Source organism: Sminthopsis crassicaudata, chromosome 6, assembly GCF_048593235.1.
Source record: "Sminthopsis crassicaudata isolate SCR6 chromosome 6, ASM4859323v1, whole genome shotgun sequence".
Taxonomy (NCBI): domain Eukaryota; kingdom Metazoa; phylum Chordata; class Mammalia; order Dasyuromorphia; family Dasyuridae; genus Sminthopsis; species Sminthopsis crassicaudata.
In genome coordinates, this window is record NC_133622.1 from 17,110,365 (window position 1) to 17,124,652 (window position 14,288).

The 14,288-nt window shown below is 38.4% G+C and overlaps 1 protein-coding gene and 1 long non-coding RNA gene across 2 annotated transcripts in view; one reads left to right on the forward strand and one right to left on the reverse strand.

Annotated features, from left to right (window-relative positions):
- Positions 1 to 6,539: 6,539 nt before the first annotated feature.
- Positions 6,540 to 7,645, reverse strand: LOC141545781 (uncharacterized). Its single transcript, XR_012483137.1, has 2 exons — positions 7,381 to 7,645; positions 6,540 to 6,804 (listed from the first exon to the last, which is right to left on the reverse strand). It is a non-coding gene; the product is annotated as an uncharacterized LOC141545781 (long non-coding RNA).
- LOC141545780 (sodium-dependent phosphate transport protein 2B-like) overlaps positions 7,632 to 14,288 on the forward strand; it is a 32,524-nt gene continuing 25,867 nt past the window's right edge. The window contains exon 1 of the mRNA XM_074273039.1: positions 7,632 to 7,753. Coding sequence (XP_074129140.1) covers positions 7,747 to 7,753 — 7 coding nt within the window. The 5' untranslated portion in view covers positions 7,632 to 7,746. The remainder of the gene's footprint in view (positions 7,754 to 14,288) is intronic.

The window sequence follows — 14,288 nt, forward strand, 5'->3', positions numbered from 1 at the left end:
CTCTCACACAAACTCACATACACACACACACACACACACACACACACACACACACACACACACACACACAAAGACAAAAAAACAAAAGCCTTGGAAAAATACGAATAGGCAAGCCAAACCCATTCTATCACTAATCATGTCCAATGACATTCATGTCTCATTTGGCATCCTAAGGTTATCAGCTTCTCTGTCAAGAATTGAGTGCCTTGCTTCACCTTAAGTCCTGCCTTCATCCATTGTTCAATAAACATCTAATTACTTTATAAATACATTCTCCTATTCTTATTAGATAATAATGTTATTTATTGCAAGAGCCTGTGCACAAGACTAGTTTTTTTTCCCCCTACCGGGCCAGTGATTTCATTAGAATGGGTCATATTTCTTCAGCAATTTGATTACCAGAGCCAATAAAAGCTTAAAAAACTTGACCAAGGTTATTCAAAATTTAGGAGCTTAATATGACAAGGCAACAAGTCAAATAGTTCTTGACTTTGAGGAGCTTACTTTAATTTTTTTTATTAAAGCTTTTTATTTTTCAAAACATATGCATGGATAATTCTTTGATATTAACCCTTGCAAAATCTTGTGTTTCAATCCCCCACCCCCTTCCCCCATGCCCACAATCCTCTCTCTGGATATAGATGGCTCTCTTCATCACAAGATCATTGGAACTTGTTGAAAGAGTCAGAATTGATCATCGGATAATCTTATTGTTCCCATGTACAATGATCTTCTGGTTCTGCTCATTTCACTCAGCGTCATGTAAGTCTCTCCAGGCCTCTCTGAAATCATCCTGCTGATTGTTTCTTACGGAACAATAAATAACATTCATATACCATAATTTATTCAGCCATTCCCCAGCTGATGGGCATCCACTCAGTTTTCAGTTTCTGGCCACTACAAAGAGGGCTGCCACAAACATTTTTGCACATGTGGGTCCCTTTCCTGAGGAGCTAACTTTTACTAACAAGATGCACCAGAGACACAAGTAAACACAATTTAAATACAAATAATGCATGGTAATTTAAAGAGGGAAAGAAAGAAATAAGCATTTATATGGCAATTACTATGTGTCAGACACTGTACTAAGCACGATATATATATATCTCATTTGGTTCTCACAATAACCCTGGAGGTACCTGTTTTTGCTACCCCCATTTTATAATTAAGGAAACAGACAAAACAGAAGTTAGATTATATGCTTAGGAGCGCCCAGGGCTCTATCCACTGCAGCCATCAGCTGTCTCCAAGTGAGAGTTAATAACTAGGAGAGAAGGAAAGGGAGCTGCTCAGGGAAGTATTTATATCAGAGTTGTTACCTTCTGCAAAGGAAAACTGGGGAGAGAGTGTATCACAGACTTAGAAGATCATGGATATCAAAGCAGGGGAATATTGAATTCCAGGTATGGCCAATAATTAACTTTGAATAATTTATTATTCAACTGAATCAGACAATAAGGAGAAGGGTGGATTATGAAATAACTGGCTAAGGAAAGCACATTCTTGAAAGTCATCAAAATTGGGAATTCATAATTAATAATTATAATAATAATAATTCATAATTAATATCAAGGCAAAGGGGATCCATTGAAGATTTTAAGTGGTGTGGGAGTATTAAATCAAATGCTTTACCAAAAAACAAAAACAAAAACAAAACCCAACAACACTTTAGTGGCTTTTTAAAATCACCTTCCATTGCATCCATCATCCTCTCCCAACCAAAGAGTCAATGAACATTAAAGGGAAAAAATCTGATATTTATTATATTCGGTGTTCTATACCCAAAGTCCCTCCTCTCTACAAAGACTTGGGGGAAGTGTTTTCCTGTCTAGGTTCTATGGAGCCAAATTATTTACTAGAATGATGCACTCTTGCATTTTGATTATTTTGTTCTTCCCATTTACATTGTTGCAATCATCGGATATATTATTTCCTTATTTTATTTTACACCAATCCATCCAGGTTTTCCAATGCTTCTCTGTATTCATCATATTCTTTGCTCTGATATCCTTCTCTAGAAGGAGCTTTCCTAGACACCCGGGAGAAAGCGAGGCTGGGGCCTTCAGGGAGGAGAAAGTGAGAGTGGCTACTTTGCACATCCCATACTCTCTTCGATCCAGTTCCCTTGGGTGTCAGGGCGCCACCTTGCTGATGTCGTGGTCTTTTCTTTTCTTTTTTTTTTTTTTTTTTTTTTTTTCCTGAGGTTGGGGTTAAGTGACTTGCCCAGGGTCACACAGCTAGGAAGTGTTAAGTGTCTGAGGCCGGATTTGAACTCGGTCCTCCTGAATTCAGGGCTGGTGCTCTATCCACTGCGCCCCCTAGCTGCCCCTGTCGTGTTTCTTTTAGAGAAGGAAAGACAAACAGTAACAGTCCTAGGCCTGGGCAGAGCCTGGACTTGGGGGTGGCGGGGCCGGCTTCTCGGCGCCTCTCTCGGGTGAATGGCCGGCACGAGACGAGCCCAGAGCGCGAGAGCAGCGGGGGGTGTCCCGCGGCCCGAGTCCCCGCGCGCCCCGCAGGGGAGTCCGGGCCGCTGCGGGCCGGGAAGCACAGTGGGCGCCGCAGCCGGGCCCGAACTTTGCGCAACCCCTCCCTCTATATAAGGGCTGCGGGGCCGGGCCGCGGGTCATTGCTCCCTGGTCCTCGGTCCGGGACGGAGGCGCACAGGTGAGTGCGGGCGGGCGCGCCGGGCCGCCTCCCCACCCCCGCGCTGGCTCCTGCGCCCTGCTCCGGCAGCTCCGGCGGGGGAGAAGGGGCCGGGGCCGCGGGGCATCCCGAGCTGGGGGGCGGGGGGCTGGAAGCTCCCAAACTTTCTACTTTCGGCTCCTGACTCCTCCCGGGTCTGGACGCTGAACAAGTCCGGGCTCCCAGGCCCCCGGACGGGTTTCTGCCGGACCGTGCCCGCGCCCCAGCCCGAGATTTCCGAGGGTTGCCCGCCGGGAAAGGGGGCTCCGAGGCTGGCTGCCGCTCCCCCCGGGGGAGGGGCTGCTCCGAGGGGGAGCGCGGAGGGGCCCGGAGCTGGCCCTGGGCAGCAGCTGCGGGACAGAGACGGGGCCGGGGGGCGGGCTTGGGGGGGGGCAGGTTCTATGGGGGGAAGTGCCCATGGGGAGGGTCGTTCCGCCTGGATGTCAGAGCGCAGAAGCTTCTGGGAGCGCAGGAGGTGAGGACAGGAGGAGGTGAGGTGGTGAGCACAGATGTGGAAACTGCCCGAAAAATTAGGTAAGCTGCCGCCCAGGTAGTGTCGAGTATGATTCCGAACCCATTGTAAGTGATTCCTTTTGCAGTGCTCTGTTATTTGTGGAAGGCGCTCCTTCTCCTAGAAGAAATTTCCTAATTGCTGCTGGAGCAAGAGTGATGGAGCTCTGCTCTTGGAGCTGCAACAATAGGGTAGAATCGGAGAGAAAAAACTTGCTGTTTCTGTATTTTGTAATAAAAACAACAAGAACCTGCCTCAATTCATGTGTATAAAATGCTGTAAATTTTAACAATTATGCGTCTACTTTTCCTCGAGATTTAAATAGGATAAAGATGTCTTCTTTTTACATGAAAACATGGATACTGACTCGAAGAGACTCGCCGAGGATCACGTGGCTAGAAGGGGTTGAAGCTGGGCCTGAGTCTTTTGACAATTATCCAAAATAATATTGGGAGAACAACAAGAATAGTTAGAATTCAGAGGGGGGAGAAAAGGTTGCAACTTGCCAGAGCTGTCTACAAAATCCCTCCAAACACCTTTAAAGAATGAAATAAAACAATCCTGGAGCAGCAGAATCCACAAAGGTTGGGGTGAAACAATGTTCCAGCCCAAGATAACTAAGTCAGCAGAAAAGGGTGAGAGTGCACAACAGTCCAGCTCAGCAAACCAGGAGTGGGCCTTCCTTGCCAGCCACTGAATCAGCAGCACAGTAGCAGCAGCCTATTCCCGAGCTCTCAATCCACAGCCATCAAACTGGTCAGGAGGAGATTTCAGGGTCTCAGAGTAGGACTCTGAGGCTTTGTCTATTCTCACATCTGAGTCGCAGTCCCTGGGCAAGGAGATCTTTGACCCAGCAGTGCTACTACTAGGCTTATATCCCAAAGAAATACTAAAGAAGGGAAAGGGACCTGTATGTGCCAAAATGTTTGTGGCAGCCCTTTTCGTAGTGGCTAGAAACTGGAAACTGAGTGGATGTCCATCCATTGGAGAATGGTTGGGTAAATTGGGGTATATGAAGGCAATGGAATATTATTGCTCTGTAAGAAATGACCAGCAGGAGGAATACAGAGAGGCTTGGAGAGACTTACATCAACTGATGCTGAGTGAAATGAGCAGAACCAGAAGATCACTATACATTTCAACAACAATACTATATGAAGATATATTCTGACTAAAGTGGATATCTTCAACATAGAGAAGATCTAATTCAGCTCCAGTTGATCAATGATGGACAGAAACAGCTACACCCAGACAAGGAACACTGGGAATTGAGTGTAAACTGTGTTCACCATTGTCATTCTATCCAGGTTACTTTTACCTTCGGAATCCAGTTCTTAGCATGCAACAAGAAATTTGGTTTTACACACATATATTGTATCTAGGATATACGGTAACACATTTAACATGTATGGGATTGCCTGTCATCTAGGAGAGGGAGTAGAGGGAGGGAGGGGAAAATTTGGAAAAGAAGTGAATACAAGGGATAATGTTGTAAAAAAAACCAACCAAACAAACAAACAAAAGAAAACAAACTACCCATGCATATGTACTGTCAAAAAAATTATAATTATAAAATTAAATTAAATTAAAAAAAGAAAAAGAAAACAGTTGCACAAAATCCCTGAAGGTTGGAACAGTATACCCTGGACCCTGGGAACAGAGTCCTACTTTAACAGGGCTAAAAGTCAAGTGATAGTGTAGGAAAATGAGGAAATAGGAAAATATTCTGACCATAAGAAGTTACTATGATGACAAGAAAGAGCAAAACATACACTCAGAAGAAGATAAAGTCAAAACCTCTAAGAAAATATAATTTGGTCTTAGGCCATGGAAGAGCTCAAAAAGGATTTTGAAAATAATGTAAGAGATATAGAAGCAAACTTGGAAAGAGAAATTAGATTAATTCAAGAAAATCATGAAAAACAATTCAACAGTTTTGGTAAAGGACACACAAAAAAATCAAGAAAAATAATATTAAAAAGAAAACTAGATCAAATGGTAAAAGAGGTACCAAAAACAAAACAACAAAAAAAAAAAAAAAAAAAAAAAAACCAAACAATGAGAAGAGTGCCTTAAAAAAGAGGGTTGGATCAAATAAAGGAGGTACAAAAACTCACTGAAAAAAATCCTTAAAAATCAAAATTGAGCAAATAGAACCTATTGGCTTTATGAGAAAGCAAGAAACAATAAAACAAAATTGAAAGAATAAAAGAAGATAATGTATAATCTCATTAGAAAAATAACTTACCTGAAAAATAAATCCGGGTGAGATAATTTAAAAATTATTAAACAACTTGAAAGCCATCGTCAAAAAAGAGCCTCGTCATCATCTTTCAATATATCATCAAAGGAAAATACTTTGATATTCTAGAGCCAGAAGGTAAATAGAAATTAAAAGTATCCACTGATCACCTCTTGAAAGAGATCCCAAAATGAAAAACCCCAGAAATAGCACAGACCAATTCCAGAGCTCCCAGGTCGGTCAATGAGAAAATATTGCATGCAATCAGAAAGAAACCATTCCTACATCATGGAGTCAAAATCAGGATAGCACAGGATTTAGCAACTTCTACATTAAAGGATTGGAGGACTTGGAATAAAATATCCCAGAAAGCAATGGAGCTAGGATTACAATTAAGAATCCCCTAAATGGCAACATTAAACATCTGTCAAGGTGGAGGGGGAGGGAGGAGAAATGGGCATTCAGTGAAACAGAGGACTTTCAACATTTTTGATGAAAAGACTAGAGCTGAAGAGAAAATTTGATTTTCAAATGCAAGATTCAAGAGAAGCACAAAAATATAAACAGGAGAGGGAATTGTAAAAAATTATTAATGTTAAACTATTTATATTCCAACATGGGAAGATAATATTTGTAACTCAAAAACTTTTTCATTATTAGGATAGTTATAAGGACTCATCCATCCATCTTGTGATGATAAGAGCCATCTGCACTCAGAGAGAGGACTGTGGGAACTGAATGTGGATCACAACATAGTATTTTCACTCTTTTTGTTATAGTTTGCTTGAATTTAATTTTCTCTTTTTAAATTGTTTGATCTGATTTTTCTTGTGTAGCAAAATAATTATATGAATATGTATGCCTATATTGGATTTAACATATATTTATATACTGGATTACATGCTATCTAGGGGAGGGGATGAGTTGAGGGGGGAGGGATTGGACAGAAGGTTTTTCAAGAGTTAATGTTTAAAAAATTATCCTTACATGTTTTAAAAATAAAAAAAAACTTCAATAAAAAGTAATAGCAAAAAAATGTTTAAAATTGTTTTTACATGTAACGGAAAATAAATACTAAATAAAAAATTTAAAACCACCAACAAATCTTGCTCATCTCCTTTATTGGCAGAACTTTTCTCTGGAACTGCAAATCAGTTCTGAGTTAAGAGCTGGTAATCCCAGAAGTCAACTCTAATCCCTTCCTTTTACAGTTGACAAGTTGATACTGAGTGTGATTGATTCTTCAAGATGAGCCTGATGATCCACATAAGAGGGAAGATTTGAATTAGTGTCTCCTGTCTTCTGCAGGTGTGTTCTTTCCATTTTATCCACACTGCTTCCTCTTTCTTTCTGGTCTTCTATTCACTGCCTATGGAAGAAGTTTTCAAGTTATAGAGTGTCCTAAAGGGAGTGGACTAAGGAAAAGAGAGGATTACTGTCTTCCTGACTTGGGACTCACCTGGCCATTTTAGGAATGAAGACAGCTCTGTGCCTTGGGAAGGTAAGGGAGACAAGAGTGTGAGTAATCCTGAGGGGACCATGTCAGACGAATCAGGATTTATTAGAGGGCAGATCTCATAGTACTGAAAATGTTTACCCTATTCTTCTAACACTTCTGAGGAGTATTTTACTCCACAGTGTAGGCAATTTGCTAGCCTCTGAATCAATCAGTCATCATTTATCTAAAACTCACCAACTAAGTGCCTTAGGTCCTGGAGTTATAAAATATTAAAAACCAAGAAAAGAGGAGAACTATTAGAAGATGAACAAAGATGACAATTATCTATTTAAAGAGTTTAGAAGCAAGATCATTAGTTTGCCTTAAAAAATTGAGGAATGAGACAGCCCATACTGTTACTTCTTTTCTAGGATTTCTAGAAATTGGCGATTAGTAACTTGTGGCACTAATACCGAAACACTTCCCCCTTTCCCATGCCAGACACACCTCATAGGCTCCATCTTTGAATTCTTGTCTCTTCTTGAAGGGAAGATAATTCTGTCCTGAAGCACAGTTGTAGAGTTTGAGATTCCCTCATCCCTGTATCCCCCGCACTCATCCTTTTGCTGTTAGATGACAATCCTGAGCAGCTTGAGCTACCTTAAAACTAACTCAGCAGTCTCTGGGTAACTGAGATTTTAGTTACCTGTTGGAGCCAAATGGAAGTGGGATATATTTAGTAACTGGAGGTTCTGAAGCAGTTGGATTCCACAGAAGTCTGTTGGATTGAGTGAAGGGTTTCTGAACATTGGCCTGGAAAAGGGTATTGATTGGTTTGGTGGCAACATCCTTCACTTACCTTTTGTTCTGAAGATGCCAGGTGTCCTACTAATACTTGTTTATAAGTAGCCTATAATTGATAAGTTTAAAGTAGAGCTTAATCTTGAAAAGGAATAGAGACCCATCAGAGGAAAAGCCAACACTGAGCAAAAAGACATTTGCTGAGCTGGTGATTAATATAAAAGGGTTTGGATAGTGGAATGAGACATTTAAATTTAGAAGGCAATAAGAAAGAGATGAAAGAAATCCAGTAAAACAATGACCAAGACCAGGATTAGTGATTTAATTATGAATTTGGGATTGGGAATGTAGGGAAAAAAAGTGAATCCAGAAAGAAAAGGAATGACTTGTTAATAGGTTGCATATGTAAGGTTAGGAAAGTAAAAGTTTAAAATTTTACCCTAAGATGCCACACATAGAAAATAGAAATATGTATATTTTAAAATAGCTTTAGAATAAATGATTTTTGTTGGTGCTATTGTTGTGCATCTGAACTTCCTGTGTTCCATATTGGTATACAATTCAGCTGATGTGCATTTTTTGTAATTATTTATTCATTTCACATAGATTGTTAGTTTTACTAGTATATAATTGAGCAAAGTAACTAGTAATTATTGGTCATGCATTTACCCTTTTCATTTCTGATCCTAGTAATCTGGTTCTCTTAAAAAAAATCAAATTACCCAGTGGTTAATCAATTGTATTGTTTTTCCATAAAATCAGTTCCTAGTTTTATTATTTTATTTTTAAAACTTTCACTTTTATTAATTTTCCTTTGATTTTCAGGATTTCCATTTCATTTCTTATTTGGGTATGTGTAATGAGTTCTTTTTCCTAGTAATTTTAACTATGCCCAATTCATTGATTTACTCTTTAAAAAAAAAATTAACGTATGCATTTAGAGAGATACATTTTCCCCTAAGTACTGCTTTGGCTGCATCCCACAAATTTTGGAATGTTGTTTTATTGTTGTCACTCTCTCTTGTTTTTTCTTTTGAAAACTTGGGATATTTGTTGAAATGGAAGAGTTCCAAACATTGCTGATGAAAAGCCTAGAGCTTCACTGATGCTTCAAAGTGTAAACACAGGATTCAGCAGAAGGCAGCCCAAGCTCCCAGGGGGAAGTTTGTCTAAATCCACCCCTGGAGCTAAAGGCCTATCAGTGAGCCACTCAGAAACACCATCATGCCAACATAAAGACATAAGCATATGGTGGAAGATGAACCACAGTAGATGGAAAGGGATGGATTCTGCTGCTCCCAAGGGCTTTCGCCTGGGTTGATGGGAGACCTCAATCTAAGGCTAGAGCCTGGGAGATAGACAAAATCTTTGGAGAAGGAAGAAGAGTTTTCTTAACTTTTATGGGCACAGCCAATCCAACAAGCATTTATTAAGTTCCTGCTGTATATATACCAGATCATTTCTTTCACTCTGAAACTGTCTAAAGTCTTAAGGAAATTGTACCCTGATGGTATCCTTCTATGAACAATGAAAACCTACTCAGTTCTCCATTTTCCCCTTCCCTCCCATCATCCTTCCCTCCACTAGATAGTTCAAAGTCCCACTCTAAAGCTACCCATCCCTTCCCCTGTGCCTTCTGGAATGCTAGCTCCTTAAGTAACAAACTTAATTTCACTTTCAATGTTTCCCTTTCCCATTCTGAGATCGACCTTTTCCCCCCTTGATGACAAAGCCTTTCTTTTAATCATTGGCTGCACTTTCACTCATTCAACCCATTCACTAATTAAGGTGGGAAAATCAGAATACTCTTTGTTTTCCATTGTCACTTCCAGGCTCTCCTTCTCTGTGACTCAGTAACTTCTCTGAGGTTTATTTGGTCCATATCTATCACTCAATCCAAAATCCAGTATCGGTTATCCACAGGCCTTCAGGACTGCCCTTGTTTCCTTAATGTGTTCCGGGTCTGGCTCACAGGCTTTGTCTTCTCCCCAACTCCTGCCCTCATATTAAGGGACTTCAACATACATGTCTCTCCAACATCCTAACCTCATAGATTTCCTCAGTTTACTCATTTCACATGATCTGCTACCCTACCACACATCAAGGTCATATCTTTGATCTTGCCATCATCCATAAATAAAATACTTCCACATTCAAGAACTCTGCAATGCTCTCATCTGATTCGAATCTATCATCATTCTGGCTCTCCCTTTGCGTTGAAATCAAACCCATCACAACTTCCAATCTCCCCACCCTCAGTTCTTTCCTAGGTCATCATTCATGCTTCCTTCTCTACTCCCTTCTCCATTTTGGCCTCTGATGGACTAAACTTGAATTTGAACTTGGAAACTAATCAATTTTCTTCTCTCATGATCAGCCAAGCACCTGCCTTGCACCATTCCCGCCATCTGCTACCTTCATTCTTTCACATATGCTGTTTGAGTCAAGTTGGAGAAAATCAGGAAATGATGATTGTCACTCTTTAATGAAATTATTGGTTATTTCTGTCATTTGTTCTTTTACTCAGTCATTCATTAGAAGTATTTTATTTAGTTTTCAATTAGCTTTTAATCTGTACTTCCATGGCCCTATGTATAAATTTTATTGCATTGTGGTCCAAAAAGGGTGCATTTGGGGCAGCTAGGTGGCGCAGTGAATAGAGCACCAGCCCTGAATTCAGGAGGACCCGAGTTCAAATCTAATCTCAGACACTTAACACTTCCTAGCTGTGTGACCCTGGGCAAGTCACTTAACCCCAACCTCAGGGGGGAAAAAAAGTTAATGGCAAAAGGGTGCATTTATTATTTCTGCTTTTCTACATTATGCCCCAATACATGGTTAATTTTTGTCTAGCTGACAAAAAGTCTTATTCCTGTCCATTCCCATTCTGTTTTCTTCCAGTTCTTATCATATTTAACTTTTTTTTTTAGGATTCTAGTTTATTTTCTTTTTATTATTTAATTTTATATTTAGATTTATTCAGCTCAGAGACAGGAAAGTAGAGGTAGAGTATAGTTTTTCTATTTATTTCCTTTTGTAATTCATTTAACTTTTTCTTTAAGAATTTGGATGCTATGCCATTTGATGCATATAAATTTATACTTCATTGTCTATGGTTCCTTTATTTAAAAAAAGCAAAATGTAGTTGCTTATCCCTTTTAAGTATATCTGTTTTTGCTTTGGCTTTGGCTGAGATTATGATTGCTATCCCTGCCATTTTTCTTCAACTGAAGCATAATAGATTCAGCTTCAAACCCATATTTTAACATTGTGTCTCCCTGCTTTGAGTGTTTTCTATATACTACACATTGTTGGGTTCTGATTTCTAGTTTTCATTCTGCTATTCACTTCTGTTTTATGGGCGAGTTCATCTCATTCACACTCACGGTTATGACTGCTGACTGCTTTTCTTTTTATCCTATATTCTTCTGTTTATCCTTCTCTCTTTCTTTTTATTCTTTCCCTTTTCTACAGTCTGTTTTGCTTCAGAACATTGCTTTTATCTGTCCTCCCTTTTATCACTTTTCTCTTTCCCTTTTTCCTTTCCTTTCTACTTTCTTGTTGGCTAAGATAGATGTCTATTGCCAATTATGTGTGTGTGTGTATGTGTTTCTCCTTTTAAAATAATTTAAGTGTGAAATTCAAGCATTGCCTGTGCTCCTTCACTATTTTCTCTTCACTGTGTAAACTCTTCCTTGCCTGTCTCTTTGATGTGAAGTAATTTTCCCCATTCTTGCTCTTCCTTCCCCTTTCTCCCAAGTGTATCCCACTTTCTTGCCTATCCTTTTTTTTTAATACCATGTCAACATAATAGACTCAACTCTGTCCTTTTAATGTAGAATCCTTCTAACTGCCCTAATAATGATAAAATTCTTAGACAATATATGTATCATCTTCCCCTATAGAAATGTATATAGGTTAATCTTTTTGAGTCCCTTATGATTTCTCTTTTATGTTTACCTTTTTATGTGTCTCCTGAGTCTTGTATTTGAAAATCAATTTTTTTCCAAGACAACAAACCCAATAAACTTTGGATAGAAAGCATCATCTACGTTCAGAAAAAGAACTATGGAGACTGAATATAAATCAATACATGCTATGTTCACTTTTTTCTGTTTTTTTTCTCTCCCAACATGATTCATAAAGAAATGTATATTTAAAAATTAATATACATGTATAGCCAGAAAAAAAACAAATAAAAAGAAGGAACATCTAGATGTACACTATTAGACAAGAAACAAATACAGAAATAACTTTGTTTCAACTTAAAAATCTGTATCAACAAATCATCATATCTCAAAAAAAGGTCAATTAAAAAAAATTAGCTCTGGCCTCATCAGAAATATTTTTGTCTTCTATTTTATTAAATATTTATTTTTACCTTGAAGTATTATACTCAGTGTCTCTGCATAGATTATTCTTAGTTGGAATCCCAGACCTTTTGTCTTCCAGGACATCATATTCTAATCCCTCTGGTCTTTTAATGTAATAGCTACTAAGTCTTGTGTGATCCTAACTATGGTTCCTGAGAGTTTGGGAATTTAAGTACAATAGTCTTAGGAGTTTTCATTTGGGGATATCTTTCAGATGGGTTTTTATTTTGTTTGTTAGGCTCTGCTCTTTTTGCACTTTATTTTTAATATTCATTTTTTAAAAATGAATTCCAAATTCTCTTCCTCTTTCCTCCTCCATCCTTGAGAAGCAAGGAATTTGATGTAAATTATATATGTACAGTCAGCAAAGCATATTTCTAAATTAGCCATGTTACAAAAGAAAACATTTAAAAACTCACAAGAAAAAAAGTTTTTAAATATATATTAAAGATTTTTATTTTTAAAACATATGGATGGATAATTTTTCAACATTACCCCTTGCAAAACCTTGTGTTACAATTCCCCCTCTCTCTCCACCCCCTCCCTTAGATGGAAAGTAAAACAATATATGTTAAACATGGTAAAATATATTTAAATCCAATATAGGCATACATATTAATACAATTATCTTGCTGCACAAGAGAAATCAAAAAGGAAAAAAATTGCGAAATAAAATGCAAGCAAACAACCAAAAGGGTGAAAATGCCATTTTGTGATCCACACTCAGTTCCCACAGTCGGGGTGTACATGACTCTCCATCACAAGATCACTGGAACTGACCTGAATCATCTCATTATTACAAAGAGCCACGTCCATCAGAGTTGATCATTGTATATTCTTGTTGCCATGTACAACAATCTCCTGGTTCTGCTCATTTCACTTAGCATCAGTTCCTGTAAGTCTCTCCAGGCCTTTTTGAAATCTTGCTGATCGTTTCTTATAGAACAATAATATTCCATAATGCTCATATACCATAACTTATTCAGTCATTCTCCACCTGATGGGCATCCACTCGGTTTCCAGTTTCTTGCCAGTACAAAGAGGACTGCCACAAACATTTTTGCACATGTGGCTCTCATTGTCTCCTTTAAGATCTCTGGGATATAAGCCCAGTAGAAATACTACTGGATCAAAGGATATGCACAATTTGATAGCCTGGTACTATTGCAGGGCTGGAGGATTTTCTTAGCTAAGACATTTCTTTCTTCTTCTGTCTTTTAAGATTGTTGTTGATCTTGAATTCAGTTTTTGCCTTGGCCTAAAACTCTGAGGTAACACTCTTTTCCTATTTCCTTTTTCCATCCGTCTCTAGTTTCCCATTATTTCTTGGACAATGATCAATGAGAACCGTTGGATTCTTCCTCTTTTATCCAAATCCCATGTAATTTCATTCTTACAGACAGTTCATACTGTTTTACAGTATAATTAGCTAGTATGTGATGACTTGAAAACATAATAGTCTATGTAAAAGAGTTGATCTTAATAGATCTTAACAGAAACCAAAGGTATAGCATTTCTGTCTCATTAACTTATTTTAAAACAAAGTTACTGTCTTTATTTTTGGTTCCAATCTGATTTCAGAGGTAGAGCAAACTCTTGGTATAGAAATTTCCTCTGTTGATACAAATTAACAATTCCTCTATGACTTATTATTTTAGAGAGATATCTGGGACACTGAGAGGAAAATGTGGAAAAGCAGAATTTGAACCAAGATCTTAGTGATAGGAAAGTGAGCCTTCTCTGTGCTACGTTACCCTGTTTCTTCCCTTCCTGCTCCCTTTTAAATTTTATTATTTATTTTTACAGCACTCTTTTTAAATGTTGATTTCCAAAATTTCTTCTTCTTTTCTATTCCTTTCCTGACCCACTGGGAACGATATCATATTACATTAAGTAATATGATATCAAATATACTTGTGAAATAATGCAAAACACATTTCCATAGTATCCATATTTCCAAAACACCTAAGACAAATGAAGTAAGAAAATCATACTTCGAGTTGCACTCAGAGTTCATCAATTCTTTCTCTGGAGGTAGATTACATTTTTTCGTCATTATTCCTTTGAGTTATCTTGGATCATTGTAATCATCAGAGTAGCTAAGTTGTGGATCATCATTACAACATTTCTGTTATTATACACAACCGTCTCTCATTTCTTCTCATTCCACATTGTATCAGCTTATATAGGTCTTGACATGCTTTTTTTTTTTATCAATGCCTCTCCTCCTACCTTTCTCCA